At 45.6% G+C, this 23,833-nt stretch overlaps 1 protein-coding gene and 1 pseudogene across 11 annotated transcripts in view; both read left to right on the forward strand.

Annotated features, from left to right (window-relative positions):
- Window positions 1-23,833, forward strand: part of LOC136654387 (sodium channel protein type 5 subunit alpha-like) — a 319,548-nt gene that overhangs the window by 262,864 nt on the left and 32,851 nt on the right. For 8 of the 11 annotated variants that reach the window (XM_066631373.1, XM_066631369.1, XM_066631372.1 and 5 more), the window contains 3 exons: window positions 2,625-2,779; window positions 4,393-4,566; window positions 20,995-21,117. In XM_066631373.1, coding sequence (XP_066487470.1) covers window positions 2,625-2,779; window positions 4,393-4,566; window positions 20,995-21,117 — 452 coding nt within the window. Of the gene's footprint in view, window positions 1-2,624; window positions 2,780-4,392; window positions 4,567-20,994; window positions 21,118-21,888; window positions 22,012-23,833 lie in introns of all 11 variants that reach the window. The other 3 variants (XM_066631371.1, XM_066631374.1, XM_066631376.1) reach the window with 2 other exon arrangements.
- On the forward strand, window positions 5,070-5,188 carry LOC136655010 (5S ribosomal RNA; annotated as a pseudogene).

Genomic DNA, 23,833 nt, shown 5'->3' on the forward strand with positions numbered 1-23,833 from the left:
TTGAGTCATTTTGCCAACTGCACATTAGAGTGGAGAGCCATAAGAACATAAGAACAGCCCCACTGGATCAGGCCATAGGCCCATCTAGTCCAGCTTCCTGTATCTCACAGCGGCCCACCAAATGCCCCAGGGAGCACACCAGATAACAAGAGACCTCATCCTGGTGCCCTCCCCTACATCTGGCATTCTGACTTAAACCATTCTGACTTAAGCCGTGATGGTCTTTCTGAAATTCAGGGGGTACAAACTGGCAGTTTAACCCTTTTCCCCAATCAAAATTTCTGCCCTCTGCTGCTATTAGCCCTACTGGTGAAAAGTAACAGTCCCAGCTCCTGAGTAAGGCTATCGGCAGCTTCACCTGTGTGATTTCAATCAGGAAAACGGCAGCAGGTTGTGTGTGCAAATAATGCCTTTTCTGGGGGCCAGTGCCTTGAGCCAATTCTCTCTCTTGGACTCACACAGAATTTCTTTTTAAGCTTAAGATTTCAAGAGATCTGTGATTGGTGTCACAGGTACGTAGTTTGGTCCGTAGGAAAATGTGTAGACACGGATTGGATTGACCCTGAATTTGAAGCCAAAATGGGTAGGCGGAAGCCCCATGGGACACATCTGTTGAACATTTGAAGCTGAATACGAATGCAGTATCAGACCTCTGGTCCATACAGTTCAGTATTGTCAGAGTTACTGGCAGCAGCTCCCCAGGAATTCAGCCAGGGGTGAACCTTCTCAAACTTCATGCATGCAATGCAGGTGCTCTGCTGGTGAGCTATGGTGCTTCCATAAAAACACCCCAAGTACTCCTGGATCAGTCCATTGGTCCATCGAACTCAGTATGGTCTGGCAGGAGCCCTCCCACCTACCTAGAGATGCTGGGCATTGAACCCGAGTCTGTTCAGTTGCAAAGGCACCGGTAGCATATCTACAGGAGGGCAGCATGGTAAGTGTTGCAGATGTTGCAACGCACTGGATTAGCAGCTGGTCCCACTCACCCTTGGAGCCATTCTGGGCAGCGACAGAAACCCAGTTGCCCTTGCTGCTCGGAGCGCCGTTGCCATCCAATGGCAAGTGGGAGGGGATGCTTACAGGGTGTACTGTGACTTCTGCAATATTACCTTGCCTTCCTATGTAGTAGCTATGCTGCTAGCTGGCCCTTTGCTATGCCCCCCTATAGCTCTTCTTGCTATATTATTATAGTCAGAGAATACAGGTGGTAGTTTGTAAGACTTGTTTTCTCCTCTTACCCAGTATACAAAGTGGAAACGTGCTCTCCCTTGATGTCTCCAGTTAAAACGCTGTTAAACAGTTGGTAATGGGAAAGCCTCCCCATCTGAGCCTTTAGAGAGCCACTTCCAGAGTGATGGCGCTTTGCTAGATGTACCAGTGGTCTGCCTCGATATAAAGAAGCTTTGTATGCATTCAGAGTTATAGTCTGCACCTTTGCAGGCATTCAATGCAAAGCTGAACATTTTTGCACAAAATGCACAGGGCTGGCTTTTTTTTTTTTTCTGGAGTTCATTTGCAAGCATTTCTCTCTGACGGAGCTTTCCCAAGTGGTGACAACCCAGAATTATCTTCCACTTGTCCCAGCGGTAAAAGCCTGCTGTCTCAAAATACACTATGCCCAACTCACCCCTCCTCCCAAAAAACCATTGTCACATCACCGATTTCTCGTAATGTAATTTAGGATTGCGCTGTGAAAGGCAAGCGCTGAGTGAGGGAGAAAAAGTTGCCCGCTATGAAAATGAATTGACTGTTTCATAGGACAGGGCTGAAAACCTTCCCTCTCGGAGAAAGCAGCAGACGCAGTGGGGGTGACAAGCGTCACTTTAAATTGCATTAAAAGCTCTGCCATTGTTCCTTGAGGAGGTTTGCTGGCTGGCTGAGCTACGTGCCTCTGAGCAAACTTGTAACTGTTGTCAGTGAGTCACACCCCATCTCGCAAGGAAGTTTCTACAGTGAAGGACGAAGGACAGTAAGATATCGCTCATCATGGACAACAAGTACACAAAGTAGGCAAGCTAGTTCATGGCTTTCCCCCCATAGTGTTAATCGATCCATATTTGTGCAGGTACTGAGGGAGGTTTGCAACATGGCATCCTTGTATCCCACTTCCCCAAGTAGTGAGAAGATCCAGGAACTGTAGCCCAACCCAGGCTCAGGTTTCCTTTACAGGGGAGATGACTGGAGGCTTATGATGTCTTGGTAATTTTTGCTTTTTTAATTACCAAATCTGTAAATATAGATTTGAGTGTTGGGTGCAGTTAGGAAGCAGGGGCTCCTGCAAGCAACATCAGCTGCTTGGGTCTTCTGAGCATGTCTGCAACTGCCAACAGGGCTTTTGGCTTCCATCACAGTTTCTGCCAGATCAAACCCTGGCCCTCGCTCTGCCTCTTCCAGGAACTCCAGCTCAGGCTGCCCCATTGCCTTGGTTGGCAACCTTCAGTCTCGAAAGACTATGGTATAAGCCTACAGCACCCAGTATTCCCAGGCGGTCTCCCATCCAAGTACTAACAAGGCCTGACTCTGCTTAGCTTCCAAGATCAGACAAGATTGAGCACATGCAGGGTAACAGTTGCCTTACTAAGGGGTCAATCCTAATCCTCCTTTCTTCCTTGTTCTCTCAGCTTGTGTCCGACTCTTCCCGTGCTGTTCAGTGGACACCACAAAATTTCCCGGCAAAGTTTGGTGGAGGCTGAGGAAAACCTGTTACCAAATAGTTGAACACAGCTGGTTTGAAACGTTCATCATTTTTATGATTCTCCTCAGCAGTGGTGCTCTGGTAAATGTACAGTGTGCAACTTACATGTGTACATGTGTGTTGCGAAAGTTCTGTTTGTGACACTTTTCTGTTTTGTTTGTGACACAATTCATTGTTCCCATCTTGCCGGTGGGAGCTTTCCTCCCAGAGGAAACAGCAGTGGGCAAGGCATGGGCTGAATAAGGCCCACAGCAGAGGGGAAGTTGCTCCAAGCTTCCCTATGTTGCTAACATGGTCTGAGTTGTCTCCCTTCCAGCCATCCCTGCTCTTGGGTGATATTTAATTTTTAAAAAAAAATCTAGGAACACAAGGGCCAAACTGCACACTTCACAGGGATGACCTCAGAGGTCAGACTAAGCATTGGCTGAGGGCCAAAGCCCATTGATGGGCCCATCTGGCCAGGTCAACCTAAGCCTTCAGTAAGGTGGCACTGATACTGGCCAATGCATCACCAGGAGGGTGCTAGGGGTGTCCCAGCAATCTGGCACTGGCATTGCCTGTGAACTCAGGTATGCTTTTAACTTATTGGGTAAAGAATGCAGGCTGGCACAAGTGTTTCTTCTCCTCCGTAGGGGAGGTTTCACTACCTATGTGAGATAGGTCAAACTGAGAGAGGGCAACTGACCAGTGTGTTTCATGGGTGAATTGACCTGACTTGAACTCACGCCTCTCCAGAAAATCTGACCACACTGGACCATGCTGGCTCCTTGTGTTTTACAGGGATCACACTGTCACCCCAGTGTCAGAAACTACATCCCCTATATAGAGCAAAGAGGCATTTAAGTTGCCAGATTGCTGCAGCTTTCCTGACCCTGCTGACCTCTCAGATTTACAGCAGTGCAGCCCTGTGCGGTGGATTCCCCACTTCTATCAGAAAAGAGAAAGGTCAGACACCAGCCCAATCTGGCACCCACGTCTGCTGTTGGGCCAGGGCTGGGCCTGAACTTCAGAACTTCTTTATGCCCACATTCTGCAGGGCACAAAACTGGGCTGTGCATTTGCTCTAGGGCTGAGCTGAAACGTCTCCCCCAGTCTTGCCTCTCTTTTTGTTGCTGCAAAGTTGAGGTTTGAATTTTGGCAAATTGTGTGAAAGTTATGAGCTTGCCAGCAGCAGTGATGGTGGTCTCAGCGCCCTGGATGGGCAGGCGCCATTTTTTCCCCCAGAAGTCTTTAGCATGATGGCAGTAAGCATCAGCCTCCCTTTGATTGACCTCATGAAGATGCCACACGATCACCTTCACTCCCTCACTTAAGAATTCACAGGGCATCTGGTTGGGTACTGCTTGGCTGGATCCAGTGTAGGCAATTCTTACATCTTTAGAGGACCACAAGTGGTTTGTGGTTCAAGCTGCAAATTCTTTCAGTCTGAGTACTCTGGTTGGATTGGCCGGCAAACCAGGGCTATACATTATATTTCCTGCGCAATATTTAGTGCACACAGAAAGACAGATCATGAATTCATTTTAATTGTTACCACCATATGGCTTCGTTTATCAAATTTAGTATTACAGTGGGGCAATAATCAGCATAAATAGTTTGTTCTCATGTTGTCATTTATACATAGAGCCTTTTTCATGTTTTCCAAAGAACATCTGGAACATGTAAATCTCCAATAGGCTGCTTTCCACTTGCAGGCGTTTGAAGACATCTATCTTGAAGAGAGAAAGAACATTAAGACCATGTTGGAATATGCTGACAAGATCTTCACATACGTCTTTGTCCTGGAGATGTTTCTAAAATGGGTAGCTTATGGCTTTAAGAAGTATTTCACCAATGCCTGGTGTTGGCTTGATTTCCTCATTGTAGATGTAAGTGTTACATTTTCTATATTGATTGTGTGGATTTAGTTCAGTTTTTGAATGATGTGAACACATTTCCCAGTATGAATATGGATAAGTTCAATTGCGTTCCTCCCTGAGTACAATTTAAGATGCACTTGTGAGGTTAATTGGCCACTCTTTTCAGCAGAGAGTGAAATCTCTAGATCCTGAACTTGTTGCCTTTCAATGATCCCCTAGCACCAGACCCAAGTCCCCAGCTTGCCTCTGTAGCAGAATACAGGAACGTAGGACTAGGGCAACTTGCAGCAACAACCCCTGTCCCCATCATAAGAGTTACCTATAAAAGTAAGCATATATGACAAATTAAAAGAAGAAGAATGTCAAACCTCCCTTTTTTTTTTTTAATCCTATTGCCTTCCCATGCCTTGAAATGTCTCAGTTTGTTGAAAAAGCTTTCATTAAGAATAGGGAGAGCAATTTTGTACTTGAGGGAGGAGCAAGAAGCAATGGGTTCAACTTTCTGGATGCAAACTTTGGTTGCTGTTACCCTGCACATGCCTGATCTCATCCGATCTTGGAAGCTAAGCAGGGTCAGGCCTGGTTAGTACTTGGATGGGAGACCACCCGGGAATACCGGGTGCTGTAGGCTTATACCATAGTCTTTCGAGACTGAAGGTTGCCAACCATTTGGGCAATGGAGCTCCCAGGGCATCAGGGCGGAGAAATAAGAGCATCTACTGTTGCAGAATGTTGGAGCTGTGATTCCTGAGGTTCCTTCAAACTCTCTAATGCTTTTATCCACTGATCAGATTCAAGGGACAGATTTCACATTTTATTTATAATAATAATTATAAAATAATATTAAGAATATTTATATTATGCTTTTCAACAAAAAAGTAGTTCACAAAGTGGTTTACATAGCTAAATAAAAAAATGAATGGTTCCCTGTCCTCATAGGGTCCACTATCTAAAAGTAAATCTAAATGCTCTAGTGCAGTGTTTCTCAAACTGTGAGTCGGGACCCACTAAGTGGGTTGCGAGCCAATATTATTATTATTATTATTATTATTATTATTATTATTATTATTATTATTATTATTAACAACAGTATTTATATACCGCTTTTCAACTAAAAGTTCACAAAGCGGTTTACAGAGAAAAATCAAATAACTAAATGGCTCCCTGTCCCAAAAGGGCTCACAATCTAAAAAGATGCAAAAGAACACCAGCAGACAGCCACTAGAACAGACACTGCTGGGGTGAGGTGGGCCAGTTACTCTCCCCCTGCTAAAAAAGGAGCACCCACTTCAAAAAGTGCCTCTTATCCAATTAGCAGGGGTTAATCCAATTAGCAGAGGTTAACCAATATCAAGTGGGTCCCCATTTATTTCAATATTTTATTTTTAATATATTAGACTTGATGCTGCCAACGTATGTGACTGCATTTGGGGAAATGTTACAGACCTGTACTTTGAACAGGCAACTGTGTATATGCTTTTAACAATGATAGTCAATGGGACTTACTCCTGGGTAAGCCTAGATAGGATTACAGCCTAGAATTGTTAAAAATTCCCTTGCTTGATGATGTCACTTCCAGTCATGACATCACTTCCGGTGCGTCCTGATAGATTCTCATTCTAAAAAGTGGGTCCCGGTGCTAAAAGTGTGAGAACCACTGCTCAAGAGGGTCTGGTTTTTATACTACGTCTCTGCCCCTTTCTATTGGTATAAATGAGCCCCTGTAATATAGGGTCCTGCACTCTCTTTCCCCAGAATCCAGTGACAAGTGTTGTTTTCAGAATCTGGAGTGGGGCATTAGATTGCAGATGCTGGGCACAAAGGTCTGGAACAGTGGAGTAGGCATCTGTAAGCAATCCTAAAGGAGACATGCTAAAATGGAAAGCTGGCAGGTGGTCTGTCCTCTAGTAGGAGTTTCTGGCTTCCACTCTTGGTTTGGTTCTTCTTTCGGGCTGCACCAGACCCCCCAGCTCACTTCATACTTCCTTCCACTGTTTGGTGACGACATGAGAGCCTTCCTGGGGGAGTCTCCACAACTGAGAAAGCTTGTCCCTGGCCTCCGTTCTCCCCATCTCAGATGGCAGGGGGACCAGCAGTAAGGTTTCCATAGGTAACCTCCATATACAGGCTGGCTGATGGAGTAAACATTCTTTCCAGCCCCAGCTCCCAAGCTGTGTAGAGCTCTACAGGCAGGCAGAGAGGTTTTTTTTAAGGTCTTTTTCTTCACACTCCAGTTCTTACCTATGTCTTTTGATATTTCTCATGACCTGTAAGCAAAGGTGTGGGCGTGGGGAATCTGAGCAGGTTGACCGCCTCCTGCGTAGCAGCAGAGAAGAAATGGCTTCCAGCCTTACTGAAGGAAGTCTTTAGTGATGGGCAGGAAAGGCTAGCACAGTGCAGACTCCATCCCTAGGCAGCAGCTAGCAGTGCCAGGCATAGGCCGATGGTGCCATTGGCCTGTGCTTCTGCTGGGCGCTGCTACTCACTCTCTGAGCACAGAACCTGCCCCATCCCTCGACCACCACAAGAGCTACAGGCCTCTCTCATCCTCAGTCATCGTCAGCTCTCTCCCCACAGACCATCACAGACAGACATAAAAGCAGGGGGCTAAGAAGCCCCCAACAACCTCTTTATAAGCCTGGTCCTGATAGCGTTTCTCTTGGTGAGCTTATGCCATTTCTGCCCAAAGTTGCATATACGCAACAGGGACCAAATGTATACACCTGTAGGCTGGGCAAAAATGGGTTAAATCCACAAGCATACTTGCCACCTCATCCTCCAGCATACTTGCCACAAGAGTGCAAGAACACTCTTCGCTCACAACAGGAGAGGAAACTGAACGCTTTCCACATGCGCTGCCTCCGCATCCTTGGCATCACCTGGCAGGAAAAAGTTCCAAACAACACAGTACTGGAATGTGCTGGAATCCCTAGCATGTATGCACTGCTGAAACAGAGACGCCTGCGTTGGCTCGATCATGTCGTGAGAATGGATGATGGCCAGATCCCAAAGGATCTCCTCTATGGAGAACTCGTGCAAGGAAAGCGCCCTACAGGTAGACCACAGCTGCGATACAAGGACATCTGCAAGAGGGATCTGAAGGCCTTAGGAGTGGACCTCAACAAGTGGGAAACCCTGGCCTCTGAGCAGCCCGCTTGGAGGCAGGCTGTGCAGCATGGCCTTTCCCAGTTTGAAGAGACACTTGGCCAACAGACTGAGGCAAAGAGGCAAAGAAGGAAGGCCCATAGCTAGGGAGACAGACCAGGGACAGACTGCACTTGCTCCCGGTGTGGAAGGGATTGTCACTCCCGAATCGGCCTTTTCAGCCACACTAGACGCTGTTCCAGAACCACCATTCAGAGTGCAATACCATAGTCTTTCGAGACTGAAGGCTGCCTACTACTACTTGCCACCAAATAAGAGCCAAGGATGAGACTTGCTGATGCACCAACAGTAGTTTGCAATGCATGATGCTGCAAAGTTGCTGATGCACAATTTATTTATTACAGTTTTTATATACCGCCTTTCTCATTCCATAAGCAGACTGAACATAAACCCCATTTTTCAGTTAGTAATTTATGAGAAAATCTCCTAGGACATTTCTCCAGGTGTTTCCCTTCATTCTGCAGTCATCATCCTGGCTGCCAACTCCAAGCTCTCACAGGTAGCTGCAAACCAAGCTTCAGACTACTTCTCAAGATGCTATCAGATTTTGTCAGCTGACTCCTCTACACTCTTCCACAGAGATACACGAACAGCCTCTCACCGTCTCCTTCACACAGTCTCGGTCCCCCAACAGCTCATCCTCCAGCCCGCACCTCCTGCATGAGAGTAACATTAGTGTGGAAATATTTAGGGCCAGCTGTTCTTCCTACAACAACGGAGATAGCCATGCATCATCCAACAGTGTCTCGGGGGCATGTTGTTTATTAATTTCTTAAGCTAATGCTCACAAAGACTTTTTGAAGATGAGAAGAGCTCTCAAAGTGTTAGGTATTATCACTGCTATAAATAGAGGGTTGGATGACTGTAAGAAGAACAATTGATCGGGCATGGCATCTCTCTGCAGCAAAGTGGATTGTTGGTACGACTCGGTTGTAAACATTGAGCTTAGGTTGCACTCTGCAGCCATCATAGCACTAAATCAGGACCCATTAATATTACACCATTCTGCAAAAATTGCCCTCATCACCAGCAGGAACAAGCAAGCTTGCTCAATAAATATCTAACAAAACACTTCCACATACTTTCCTTTCAGCAGAGAAGGAGTAAGTTGTGCTACACACCCCACGGCCCTGGACTCTAGCATAAGCAAATGACATCATTAGCCCCTGATGGTCCTCCCATTTAGTGGCTCAAGTGGCAAATAATTAATTCATTGCCTAGACCTGGGCTGGACAGCCCCCAGACAGGCAGAATTCTTCTACTTGAGCTTCACCCATCGGTAATCTCCCTTGTATCTTCTGTTGTATAGAGAGTACTTTTCTTTGCCTTCCAGGTCAACTATTAGTACTTTAAGAATATAAGAAGAACCTTGCTGGATCAGGCCAAGGACCTGACAGCTTTAACTAATACTTTAGTTATTAGAACTTTTAGAAACAGCAGAAAGTGAGGAGGATCTAAAGAACCTCTTGATGAGGGTGAAAGAGGAAAGTGCAAAATGTGGCTTGAAACTTAACATTTAAAAAACTAAGATCGTGGCATCCAATTCCATCACCTCATGTCACATAGAAGGGGAAGAAACTGAAGCTGTGACAGAGTTTATCTTCTTGGGATCCAAGATCACTGCAGATGGAGATTGCAGCCATGAAATTAAAAGACGCTTGTTTCTTGGGAGGAAAGCTATTGTAAGCCTAGACAACTTAATCAAAAGCCGAGACATCAACTTGTCGACAAAGTTCCGTATAGTCAAAGCTATGGTTTTCCCAGTGGCAATGTATGGCTATGAGAGCTGGGCCATACAGAGGGCTGAGCACCAAAGAATAGATGCTTTTGAATTATGGTGTTGGAGAAGACTTTTGAGAGTCCCCTGGATTGCAAGGAGATCAAATCTGTCAATCCTACAAGAAATCAACCCTGACTGTTCATTGAAAGGACAGATGCTTAATCTGAAGCTGAAATACTTTGGTCATCTCATGAGAAGGGAGGACTCTTTAGAAAAGACACTGATGCTGGGAAAAATTGAAGGCAAAAGGAGAATGGGATGGCAGAGGATGAGATGGTTAGTGTCATGGAAGCAATGAACATGAATTTGGACAAACTCCGGAAGTTAGTGGTAGACAGGGGGTCTGGTGTGCTGTGGTCCATGAGGTTATGAAGAGTCGGACATGACTTAACGACTGAACAACAACAACGTTTAGAAAAGTCTAGATATGGACAAATGGCCTTGGCTCCCTCCTGCATTTTTGATGATGGGGCAGCCACCATATATTGGCGGAGATTTTACAGGAGTTCAGGGCAGCAAGCAAGGTAATGCTTAGCCAGTTCTATGGTGTTTTTAGAGTATTCAAAATGTTTTATACTCAACCCTGGATTATGGATCCCCATCATGAGATGGATACTTTGAGGATAAGGGACTATTGTTTATCCAAGGCTGCTTCTGGAGGTGAGATCTGAGCTAGAGACTTTTCTGTTTTGTTACTCAGTCTCTTGACCAGTGTGTTATGTTGGCTCTTATAGATAGGCATATTTTTTATTTCATTGGGAAACTCCAGGTAATCAGGTCACAGTAGTGCCCCAGTACAGCTCACATCCTACTCCACAGAGTAATTGGTAGGTTGACTAATTGAGCCCTGTGCAGAAACTTTTCAAACGTAATTGCTTGGCAAACGTTTCTACCAGCAAATTGGTCATTTTGAATAATCTCGCAAGGAGATGGACACTGAAAGAGCAGACAAATCCAATTCCCTTTTCAAGCCAGTGCTGTGCTGTTTCCCTTCCCCTCCAATTCAGCTACCTACCTGACTCTGTGGCGGGTCTTTGGCACTGATCTGTGTATATGGAGCAGCATAAGACCGTTTCATCATTGTGGCTAACTAGAGCAGATTCTTGCTTGCAAAGCTGGACATCAGAAGTGCAACAATAATCCTTCAACTAAAGGCTATTTTGGTCCGGTAGAGAATCCCTGAAGGATGATCTCTGATAATGGGCTCCAATACGTTTCAGAGGAATGTGCCTGATTTGCAAAGAGGAGGGGGGGGGGAAAGCATGTCAAAATTGCGTGCTATCAGCTGAGCAGCCGAAGAAGTAAGGCTGGAAAATAGGTAATCAGCAGAAACAGATGAAGAATAAAACAAAGGAAATCCTGACACCAGATCTCCCAGTTTCTCCTGGCTGAATTACCAGAAGTTCCCTCTTTCTTATGTTTTGGGATGCCTAGAATTGGGCTTGTGAACTGGCCACATCACAGTATCTTTCCAGAATTTCCTTTCAGATATTAGCTTCATTATCATAATAGGCCTTCCAGATTTCAGAAAGTTTTGCCAGGTCAAGTCCCATTTTCCAGGTCCCATTTTCCAGGAGTTTCAAGCTCCTGGCCACTTCTCTGCTCTAATTTAGTTTCTGCCTGCATCCTGCTGTTGCTCTCTCCATCCTTGGTCACCTACTTTTACTTGAAGAGAATGGCTTAACGTCAAGCCGATTTCCAATGTTGTTTCAAAATGCAAGTTCTTCCTGGGGAAAACTACATCTCAAATATATAGATATAGATATAGATATAGATATAGATATAGATATAGATATAGATATATATCAGGTTTAAAGATATGAAATTATCTTGGAATCCAAAGATCTCCACACACTACTCTTTTTCTGGGTGTTAACCTAAGCATTTCTTTTCTTTTTACATATATACCTCAAAACAGGCAGGTGATTCATGGCAAAGAGGGTCCTTGAAAACACAGGCAGATAGATACATTTGTCAGAGAGCTAGGACTGGTTGTGACTCCTTGTTAAGGACACACTCCTTGTTACGGACACACATGAAGTGGCAAACTTCATGTTGGGAGGTCTCAGGGCTGCCTTTATTGTTTTGGCATTACAGTACTTCAGTAGTGTAGCCAGAGGGGGGCAGCAGGGTAAGTACTGCAGACACTACAACATGCCCTGTAAGCAGCCCCTCCTGCTCCCCGTCAGAGCCATTCAGAGCAGTGACAGCAACCCGCAGTGCATCTGAGAGTAGCATCTTTTAGCATCCCATTGGCCCCTGGACATACAAAGGACTGGCTGATGCAGAGCACTGATCTTCTGCAATACACTGTATCCAGGTGCAACCCCTATGCAGAGGGAATCATCTCTCGGTGATCACACCCTTGCAGCAGCGGCTGTCTTCTTCTTCCCACATGTTAATTTGGGGATCATTTCACACTCAGCAGCAAGGCCCTCTTTGCAATGCATGTTCAACCACCTTCTCAGATTATTTCCTAGAAAGCTGTATCCCTTCCAGGTTTTCCACATTACCTTTAAAATGCCTGGAATATATCATTTAAAAAAAAAATAAGCTGTACAATTCTGGGTAAAAAAGAGAGCCGTCATAGGCTGTTTGGGAGGCTAGCAGATTAACAGCATCTCATTCAGGGATTAGACTGAATAGACCACCCTTCTGCTGAATCACCTTGAGGGGAGAAAAACGTGCCATGTGGAGTAAATATATTGATGGTTTGTAATGACTGTAATTGTTTTCTGAATTTCTTTCCCCCGTTGATTAGCAAGATGGAGGTTTGAACTGCCTCAACTGTAATTGCTCAATCTGCTGTAATCAGTTGTTCCCAAACAACTACTACCAGCTTCAAATTGTATATCTTTTTTTTAAAAAAAAAAGTCTCAGAAAAAAAGAGAAAGTATTGAATTTCCAACACATTGCTGTGATAGGAGAGAAAGAACAATAGAACAGCAGATAAACCATAACAAAGGGGGGCTTGATTTGTTCAGTCTGTGATGGAAGCACTTGCGCTATACAAAGGAGAACCTGCAATGCTCAGATTAAGAGATGAAGGCATTTCTCTGATGACTATTTTATGAACAAAATCTTACTGAGTTCAATTGGACTTATTGCTGGGTAGGTGTACTCCTGTAGTTTGACCCTAAATTAGTCCCTGACAAAAATAAGGATCTGGCCTTTGGAGCCTGGCAACAAATGCAGTAGCAAGCAAGTCAACATGTGTACAAAGACCAGTCAAGCACCATGCACCAGTGGCATAGCTAAATGGGGTCCAAAACGCTAAATTTTGCAGGGAGCCTCATTGCGGCATGCAAGTGGCCCCTCCCCTTCAGAGCCATTCTGGGCAGTGGGAGCAAAACAGATGCAGACACCTCCATTTTGCTCCCTCCACCTGGAATGGCTCCAGAGGGGAGGCAGAGGGGCTGCTCGCATGGCGCATTCAGGCGCCTACAAAACTTTAGTGCTTTGCACCCTCTCTAGCTGTGCCACTGCCATGCAGAACAGCTGCTGGTTAGCACCTTGAACCAGTAACAATGCACACTTGTGCTGTGATGTGAACTCTCAAAGCCTCCATTCCAAAAATGCAGCCCTTGACAAATGAGTGCACCAGCCATCCTCAGCAATGCCTTTGGCACCCAAGTAACTCTGCTGAGAAAAGTCTTGTCACTGTGGTCTCAGGTATGGAGCTGAGGGTGTTAAACCACCCTCCTCCTGCTCCTCCCTGGCTCATAGCAGAGGGAAAAAGCAGTCTCCTCACTGGCTTCTTCATTCCTAATAATAAAGCCAGCAGGGCAAGCCATAGATGCTGTGGCATAGCTAGAAGGGGTGCAAAGCACTAAGTTTTGCAGGGAGCCTCACTGCAGTGTGCAAGGGGTCCCTACGCCTCCTCTTTGGACCCGTTCCGGGTGTTGGAAGCAAAACGGAGGCAACCCGGAGAATGAGGGGCCACTTGCACTATGCAAAACATAGTGCTTTTCACCCCCTCTAGCTACGCCACTGAATGGAGGCACGCACTCTGTGGCCTCCTCAGCTACTGCTAGGTTGCCAGGCATCACAGGAAGGACAGGTATATCCCTATCGCCATGGCAATGGAGATGCTGCTGGCCTCCGTGACTGACAGGGGGAGCAGAACCAAGGCACTCTATGTACTTCGGTGGAACAGGGCCAATATCTGCAAGCTGATAATCAGAAAGGAGGCAAAAATGCAAACAGTAACATTGGATTTCTCATATGAGCAATGAGGCTTTGTCATTAAAAGAGCAAGTTCACAATCAATGACACTAAAAGAAGCATTTACTAATTAGCCTCCAGGCAATACATGTTTCCTTCCAAGCAGTGATTAACACCAGGTGATTTAACAAACTGGAACTCTGGAAAGTGCTTTGTCATAAATTTCAACATTTACACATCCAGTTCATTCCCTGTCACAGCTGGTTAGCGATGGTCTCATTTGCCTTAATTTGCTAATCGGTCTTGCTCTTGAACCAAGAAAGGCATCATGTGATTTTGGTCACCATTAGAATAAGTTGAATATTTCCCCAATATTTAATTATCTTCCTGTGTTGGTGGGCCACACGCTCTCAGTGCCAACTAGGAGAGACAAAGACATCTATCCCACTGGAAACCTTTACAATTCATTTCTCTCCCCATCTTTCTCTACCTGTGGGAATGACTCAGGAAGAGGGTCACTGAGGCAAGACCACCTCTCCCCTCTTTTCCTGTTTAGTTCAAGGCACTTGACAAGTGTAGGCTTTACATTGGTATTACAAAATTACTGGCACAAGAGCCACTTTCTATGTGAAACCTCAAAGACCAACTGGCCCTATGACAAACATAGAGATCAGCCAGGTGAATAGAGAAAGGTGACTTCCAAGTCCCCTTGGGGAGAATTTCAGTAGAGAAAAATGGCACACTGGGGAGTTAATTCTCAGGCCCCAGAACCCTCAAGCAGTACTGAGGATGAGTACTGTGTTCCATTGAGATCATACAGGTGAAAAGACCTCTTAACTTCACATCTAACTTCACATCTAACTTCTAACAGGTTTGGCCTCTAACTTCACATCTATGAAGTTCCAAATTCAATTCCCATCATTGAGAGGAGTCAAAACTAGGCAGAGCATCTGTTTAGAGCAGGGGTTTCCGAACTTTTCAGCCCCAGGGCCACATCATACATCTTAACATGGTGTTGAGGGCCAGATGTGGTCTGCAGGCCAGGATTTGGAGACCCCTGGTTTAGAGGACAGAAGGTCCCAAAGTCAATCTCTGGCATACCAGGTGAAAGGAATTTCAGCTTCTCAGTAGAAGTCTGTTTCATATCCAAGATGCAGATTTGTGGTAAAATCAGGGACAATTCTCTGGTATGGGAAGGTCTTATGACCAAAGTGAGACATGCACAAAAAGGGAGGTGTGTAAGGGAGGTGAGAGGAGGAGGACAAGGCATTCGGGGGCCTGTACTTACACAGGAAGGCTCACCAAGTCCTTGCTTTGGGACCTGAACTGCCACTTTAGATGGATTGCCCGGGCTCCGCATTCCAGCTGCTCTATCTTCTCTTGGACGCAGATCTGAAGGAACAGGAGATAGTCAATAATGTCTGGTGAACAGAGCAGTGATGGAAGCACTGGGCTGTCTGGATGCCGAAAGGTATTGAGTTTTTGCTTGAGTGGATACACACAGCAACCGGTTTTCCCCATAGCTTAAAATTAAGTCACCAACAGTGACAAGCTAAAAACATCCACAGCCAATGAGAATATGAAACAGGTGGGACAAGAATATCTAAACACCAAGGATTACAGCAGGCTCAATGTGAAAGGAGGCAGGGCAGGGCAGGGGGCTGGAGACACTCTGCATACATATTTCTTGTCTGAATTCTTTTGGCCAGCTTGCACCTTGCATGCCCTCTCCTCTGAGCAGGCTGTCACATGGTCCTGCAATCTGCAGTCATATCCCTGGGACAAATGCTAGGAAGTCTTTAATAATGTTTGAGCTGACCTTCCACTTGGCTCTGTACTGAAATGAACTTGGGTCGAAAACAACAACAACAGAATGGTTTCCCTTTTGCACGGACTGCTGGCTGGGGATCAGTTCAGGACCACTATTTACTCTCCATAATTATTACCCCTTGTATTTCTCCTCACAGCCAGTGCTCAGGTATCCATTAAGGTTAGTCATAGTGTCCAGGGCTGCCCATTTAACTTCATGCCTGAGGTGGAGAATCTGAACAGCGTCTTTCCAAATTATTTGATTTTTTTTTCTGTAAACCGCTTTGTGAACTTTTTGTTGAAAAGTGGTATATAAATACTGTTAATAATAATAATAATAAACCAAATACTCTCTTTGCCAGACAGTTCCTTTATCTGCACAAGATGCAGTTGTGGCTGATGTGGTCTATCTAGTGCAGGGGTGTCCAAACCCTGGCCTGGGTGCCATTTGTGGCCCTAAGGGAATCCCAGTCCAGTCCACAGGGAGCCCCCAGTCTCTAATGAGCCTCTGGAGATGTGCTGGAGCCCACACTGGCCCAACTTGACTACTCTCAGTGCAAGGGCTGACTGTTTGACTTCTCGCATGAGCTACAGACTGAGGGTTCCCTCTGCTGCTTGCTGTTTCAAGACCTGAATTGCGAGACCTTCATTCATTCATATAAGTTCCATCTCTAATCACTTAGGTAAATTTATGTAAGTTTATTCAAGTCTTTAAATGTAAATTTTCCCCCAGCCCCCAACACAGTGTCAGAGGGATGATATGGCCTTCTTGCCAATACATTTGGACACCACTGAACTAGTGGATAGTGCTGCAGGCTTGGATCAAGGACGACTGAAGTCAACTCCCATTGCTGCTCTCAAGTCATTCTGTGGCTGTGGCAACTCATGTTCTCAGCCTCAGTTTCCCTTATCTGTAAAATGGAACAATAGTCATCTGTTTCACTGGGTTAAAGTCAGAGTGAACTGCAAATTAAGCATATGATATGAATTTTTAGGTAATAGTAAAAATATGGATCATTTAGGAATATGTAACCGTGGACACGCTTCAAGACCTGCCAGGGTACACTCAGACTTCCTGCTGGAGAGACTTCCACATGTGTAATCTCATGCCTACATTGGCTGAATTGTACCTGTGTTTGAAAAGTGACTTTCTCCCACTTTCTACGCTGCATTCACAACACCTTCACACTTAAATTGGGGCTGACTCTGACTGTCTTTCCAATTTTGACACTGCAGTTGGAGGTGATGAAAATGGGGGAGGGATTTTAGTAAGGGGGGAGCAAAATGGAGGTCTTGTCTGTGGCGGCTCAGAGCACATGCAGCAAACACTGCCTATCGCTTTGTCTGATCTATAGCTTGACAGTGCAAACATTCCTGAGAATCAAAACATTCCTGACAGGACACTAGATACGCATCTGCCTCAGAAAACTGGTTCCGCTGTTCAGCTACTCTTTCATCCATAGTCTTTTGGGATTAATTTGAAAAGCAATTTAGTTTTATCATTGATTACATTGATAAACTCCCTGTTTTTAAATCATAGTAGTAAAGGTAGCAACTGTGAGGTTCTCACATCAGTAGCATAGCTACAGGGGGCGACAACATGCTGTGTAAGTGGCCGCTCCAACTCACAGTTGGAGCTATTTGGGGCAGCAGTGGCATCACTGTCCAGAATGGCTCCAACAGCAAGCAGAAGGGACTGTTTATACGGCATGTTGAGGCAGCTGCCCTACTTACTACACCATCTCCCTATAGCTACACCACTGTCTCACATAGTCACCTATCTCAGTGATGACCAAACCTGCTTGCTTCAGCAAGGTTATTGTGCCTTCACCCCATTTCCTGGGTCTTGGTTGGGGGCAGCTTCATCTTATTGCTTCTTGTGCTTCTTCAGTTGCCAGGTAAATTGCCACTTTCCCTCTTTATGACAGCCTTACATCTCTAGGAACATTTTGGCCATGTTGTGTCCCTTTTCCCACTAGTGTTTTCCTGAGTGAGCAAAAAGAATTCAGCCTTTGGTAAGAGTGATCAGGGCACAGCACAAATCCCACTTGACCTATGAGTGGAGCTTGCCAGATTCATGGTGACCCACAATCAGAATCTTTCATGGGATTGGAATCCATGTAACACTCCAGTGCGTGATAATGACAAAATGTGGCATGATGGAGGTCGGTCATGGAGGGATGGGCTTGCAAATCTATCCTCCGACTAAGCTGCTCACATTCCTCTGCATTACTATTGACCCACAGTTTTCTCTGTAGTTCTACCTGGCTCCTCAATTCCAGCTATCATGATTTCTCTGGATGTTCACCATGTGGGGGATCAGTGACCCCCAGGGAGTAGCAAGGATGACTGACAAGTTAGAGTCCTGTAACTCTTATGTTATGAACTGGGGCTTGCCCCTGACATTCCATTTATTGGAGTTATACAAGGACATCTGCAAGAGGGATCTGAAGGCCTTAGGAGTGGACCTCAATAGGTGGGAAACCCTGGCCTCTGAGCGGCCCGCTTGGAGGCAGGCTGTGCAGCATGGCCTTTCCCAGTTTGAAGAGACACTTGGCCAACAGTCTGAGGCAAAGAGGCAAAGAAGGAAGGCCCACAGCCAGGGAGACAGACCAGGGACAGACTGCACTTGCTTCCAGTGTGGAAGGGATTGTCACTCCCGAATTGGCCTTTTCAGCCACACTAGACGCTGTTCCAGAACCACCATTCAGAGCGCGATACCAGAGTCTTTCGAGACTGAAGGTTGCCAACAACATACATAATCAGTTAGCCCATCTTAGATTACTCCCTGCATTTAGAGCTTTTTTGTATGTTTATTGCCATGTACCCTTGAAACCTCTCTGTATAATGCCTACCAGAACATGAGAATGTATGTGATGTGACCAAAAAGTTGGTTTGCAGTGGGTGAGCATTGCTCACCTCTTTATGTCCACTTTCATTCTTGACCTTTTCCTTCCAGGGCATTTCTTTTTCTTTGCCCCTTGATTGCTAGCCATGCAAATAGGTCTGAGAGGAGGATGGAGATTAGTGTAATGATAGCTGAAATTCCAGAGGCACTAGTGGCTTTCCAAAAAAGTAATAATTCTATGTAGTTCCTAGAGGAAAGAGCTTTTGGATAGCAGTCTCCCCAGTGAAAGGTTGCTGAATCCGCTGAACAAAACCTGCTATCTTTCCCTCAGTCTAGCTTAGGAGGCAAAGGTAGGCAGATGGGTGGACCCACAGAGTTGTGAAGCACTTATATAGGAATATGAATGCCTTACAGCACAATCCTGTACATGCTTACTCAGAAGTAAATTCCATTGTATTCAATAGAGGTTACTCCCAGGAAAATGTATGTAGGATTGCGGCCTGACCGAACCAATAGGTGCTGGATACCTTATGCATATAAAATATTTAAAATCTTATCTATGCTTTCCTCCCATGCAGTTCATCTGTACAAAACTCATCCCATAGTATTTCCAGGCTAGTACTGGTAGTATCTGCAGGATATTTTAACTAGTTAGATACCTAGTTATATTTCAATTCCATAGGGACAGGAGACTCGTATCTTTGAGATCTGAGCTTGCCATGTAAATCATGCAAAATAAAGTGTGTGAACACTTTAAAACATCGACCACAGCTATGTGGTGTTCCAGCAAGATGGCATTCTGGGCGCAATATGCATAGAATGTCAGAGGATCAAGACATCCTCTTGGAAAGAATCAGGTCTTAACAACCTTGCACTGGAGAAGCATCATGGGGCAAGCGACCGGGGTGGGGGGGCGGGAGCTCTCTTTGAAAAATGCTGACTTCCACTTTTGCCTGGGCTATGTGGGGCAGTCAGCATGGATTTTGAAAGCTGTTTGATTATTTTAAAAATATCTTCCCAGGTCACATTTAATCAAGTCCGCAACACCAAGTCTATACTGTTGAGGTTTCCCTCATAAATTAAATTTGACAGGGAGAAACGAAATACCTTCACAATCAACAGCAGAGTGTTTAGGCAACTTTCTTCAACCTATGGACTATCTCCAGCCCCAGAGAGAGAGAGAGAGAGAGAGAGAGAGATGCCAAAGAGATGCCAGAGAGGTTCGCTACCTAATCCTCAAAAGAGACAATGAAAGCTTGCAAATCTATGTCAGGGGGACAGCTGTAGACAGTTTACATTCGAGGTGTGATAGCCTCTTTCCCAAAGAAAGACAGATCCAAAGTTACCACAAGGAGAACTTCGTGTTCTGTGTGATTATTTTTTATCTTTATTTTGGGATTCATTTTCTTCCCCCTCCCCCAAAATGCCTCAAGGTGGTCAATAATATCAACAAGATTAAAACCAACTAACCAACAACAATCAACATTGTAAAAGCAGTAACATTCAAGCAATTACAATGAAAACAATACAACTAAGTAACTATTGAAACAACGATCCCTTGGAAGTAAAGATCATATATCCTAAAGGCAATCAAATGTCATTAGCACCCAAAAGGAATGGCTAGAGTTTGCCTGATGCCTAAAAGATAGTAATGAAGACCCTAGATAAAGATGCCCCAGGGAGTGCCACAGTTTGGCTAGTCTGGTGTAGTGGTTTGGGAGGTGGAATTAGACCTGGAAGATCTGGGTTCAAATCCCCCCCTCAGCCATGAAGCTTCCTGGGCGACCTTGGGCCAGTCACTTTCTCTCAGCCTCACCTACCTTGCAGGGTTGTTGTGTGGGGACAAAAGGAGGGGAGCAGCTGTGTGCAGCACCCTGAACTCTTTGGAGGAAGGGAGATGTGAAAAATAAATAAATAAATTTGGTCACCACCTGAAAAGGCCCTCCGTCTAACTTGCAAAGGTGGAAGCAGGAAGGAAGGAAAGGGAAGAGAAAGATGGAGAGGAAGAAGTGGGGAGGAGACTGCTGAGTTAGAACCCTGGAGAGTTGGTGGAGCAAAGTGGCACCATCTGGCATGTTGCCTCAGGAGGAATTGGGCTGGCCCTGAACAAGACTGTGTGTACAGCATGGGTTACTGCCCCTTGTGGGACAGATTAGTTTTTTATCAGCTTCTCCTGCACTGAATCCTTTTGGAGAGCCTAATATTTCCTGATTCCCACCATATGTCAGACAAAAAAAACACAACAAATCTAAGGGCCAGCTCACACTTGCATGTGGAGGTGATGAGAATGTGCTTTGAGCGCCAGACGATCAAGTGAACAAGAGTAGTGAAACCACTTCACAAAGAGCATCATCTAAGACCCAGGTGACAGTTGCTGTTCTGCCCTACCACTCACTGTCAGTGTCTTTGTGCACATGGGTTGGGTCAAAGTAGTCCAGAGAATCGGTGGAGTAGCTAGGGAGCAAAACGGTAAGCGCTGCAGGTACCGCAATGCCCCATGACCTGGTGCATTGTGGCGCCTCTTACCGTCTCCCTCCCCTAGCTCTGCTGCTGCAAGGAATCTGCCCTGGTTGTGGCGATCTGCCTGGACTGTGCTGTTCTCGCTCTGTGTGTGCTGCTCTTTTTGTGCTCATCTTGACCAGTAATTTCCAATTCCATTCAATCTGCACAGATTGCAGTTGTTTGCCAGATTGCAAGCTTTCTCGGTTATGACCACGTGAGCGCTATGAAATCTCTCAGGACGCTGAGGGCCTTGAGGCCCCTCCGGGCCTTATCCCGATTTGAAAGCATAAGGGTAAGGGTTGTCTTTCAGTGTCTGTGGAGTGTGTGCTCCTTCAATAACGAACACTTTTCTTTTTCTTCCAGGGAGCAAGCCCGTCAAGTCTTTCCTTAAGGTGCCACATGGCGGTTTCATTTCCTAGTCATAAGGAGTCAAATCAGCTTGTCTAAATAGTCCTTCAGAGACAGGCCCACCATAGTAAACACAGATCCAATGGCAATTTAAAAAAAACAAAAAATACCGAATGTTATGGATATAGATGTGACTGATCATTTAGTTGGCATTGGCAACGTTCTAAAAAAAGGGGCATAATAAACGGTTGGGTCCTACAAGCGATTCTTCTTGAGAGCACAAAATTACAGTGTTCGCATAATTTAATAACGGGAGATGCACCCACACCACGGCTGTTTCTTTTCAGTCACCAAAAAAAAAAAAAAAAAGAACCAAAAGCAAAGTTTGTGCTGCAAAGAACACTGTCTGTGTTAGACTCAGCCATCCTTTTGACGTCGGTCAGAGTTCCATGTGGTCACTTGGAGGAAAAAAAGTCAACCCTTATAGTGGGGATCCACTGATTTCCAAGTCTCATGGTTTCATCTTGCATTGGACTTGTGGATATTTTCCCTGCATTGGTTTAACGCAAGGTTTTCTCCCCCATTCAGGTTCTTTCTCCATGTGTTGATTAATAAGCTTTATCTCTGCAGGTGGAAAAGAAAACAGAGAAGAGAAGCTGAATGTGGTAGGATGTTGCTAACAGTCTGGACTTTTCCATTTTGTGTCTCCATTCAGGTCTCTTTAGTAAGCCTCATAGCTAGTACACTTGGATACTCCGAAATGGGTCCCATTAAATCCCTTAGGACCCTCAGAGCTCTGAGACCCCTAAGAGCACTGTCACGATTTGAAGGGATGAGGGTAAGATTCAACTGAACACCAAAACCCTACAAGACCCATCATCGAAGTTCATCTATCCATGCGCATTGAACAGCATGTTGTGAGGGGCCGTTGTCCATCCATCCATCCATTTGTTCTGTTCTTTGTTTTGTTTTCATCTTAGGCTGTAAGTGAAATGACTGATAATGCTCTTGTGTCACAAAACCGAAAGCAAAATACCCTCTCCTTCTCCCTCTGATAAAATCATCTGACTTGCTTGAAGGAATAGCTTCAGCTCTGATTGACTCCCTAGTGAATTCCATTATGAGCTAATCTTGCTGCAAGCCTTATCCTACAGCAATTTACAAACAGATTTCAGGGAAGGGGTGACATCTGGCTGAGAAATTATGCCTTTGTTATAAGGCCCGTCAGAGAAATCAGTGTGGCTTCCTGGTTTTCAATTGTGTTGTAGTCTAGTCAGTGGTCTGGGGGGGGGGCATATTTGGTCTGCCTTCAGGTGAGATGAGTGACACCAGACTCTGCAGTTCAACACAGAGCCTGCATTAAAGTGTGAATATAAAAAGGTGAGGAGAGAAGCAGGAGATGTCATTCTCTTTTATGACAATGAGGAAGAGGGCATGAACTGGTTTAGGCAAGGTTGTAAGTGCAGAAAGCCCACACAGTGTTGGGAAGAAGGCTCCCACTGTCTGCAGTGCTTGCCAACCCTACCAGTGGCCCAGACAGTCACTGTACTGCTTGTATAGGGATAGGGCTGGGAACTGTCAGCCCAATCCTATGCCTGTCTACTCAGGCATAATCCTATGACTTTCAAAGGGGCTTACTCCCAGGAAAGTGTGTTTAGGATTGGAGCCTGCATCATTTGTGCCCACTCATGTTGAACTTGATGCATGTTGGCAGGTGAGTACAGTCCGAGTTCCTATCTTGCGGGCACTCTCTGCGCATACCTCACCCAATCTGCCCTTATGTAGCATTATCTATAGTTTCCAGACTTACACGCACCTCAGTGGCAGGGTATTTTGCTGCTTGTGTCACGTTCTGGCCCAAACCAGGCATATTTATTCACAGGTAATTGTTTGAGCTCCGATACAAAAATCAACCATCCAGCCAGCCCTGGATTGAATGGCAAGGTGTAGTCATGCTGCAATCCATCCTGAAATAGTGCACAAGGGTTTAAATGACCTGATTTTCCTTGCAATAGACAAATACACAAAGGGCACAATCCTGAGGTGCCCTCAGGCCAGCGCAAGTTCCAAGTTTGGCTGATGCAAGACTCTGGGGTGGGCGGGGAGGAGGCGGGAGGGAGGCGTTCTGGGGTGGGGGGAGGGTGGGCAGTGGGTGGCCCTGGGGGCGGGCAGGTGGGGAGTGGGAGGTGGGGCTGGGACCCAGCAGTTATGCCAGATCCCAACCCCAATTCCTAGGGAGCTTGGAGCGGCTTGAAGCCACTCTGCTCTCCTCGGACTTGTGCCACCTCAGGAGATGGTGCAAGTCCAAGGAGACCCCTTGGGGCCAGGGTGCCTTACCCAGAGGTAAGGGGTAAAGTTTCCCCTCACCTCTGGCTGAGCCACTTTTGGCCCTTATCCTGCGCTGGGTACAGCACAAGCCTTTTGGCTTGCCTGTTCCAGCGCAGGATAGGATTGCGGCCAAAAGTTGGTTTCTGCAAAGGAAGGCCCTATGGTAATTGGAGAGATACTCAGCAACTGAAATGCATATGTGTGCAGGAGCCAGTGCAAATGTAACTTGCCCTTTCAATTCAGGTTCTTTAAAAACTTCTTAAGTTTTACTTTTCACTATTTATCCTCTATAATAATAATTTAAAAGAATGTTAAAAAAAAACTTCTTAAGT

Source organism: Tiliqua scincoides, chromosome 5, assembly GCF_035046505.1.
Source record: "Tiliqua scincoides isolate rTilSci1 chromosome 5, rTilSci1.hap2, whole genome shotgun sequence".
Lineage (NCBI taxonomy): Eukaryota > Metazoa > Chordata > Lepidosauria > Squamata > Scincidae > Tiliqua > Tiliqua scincoides.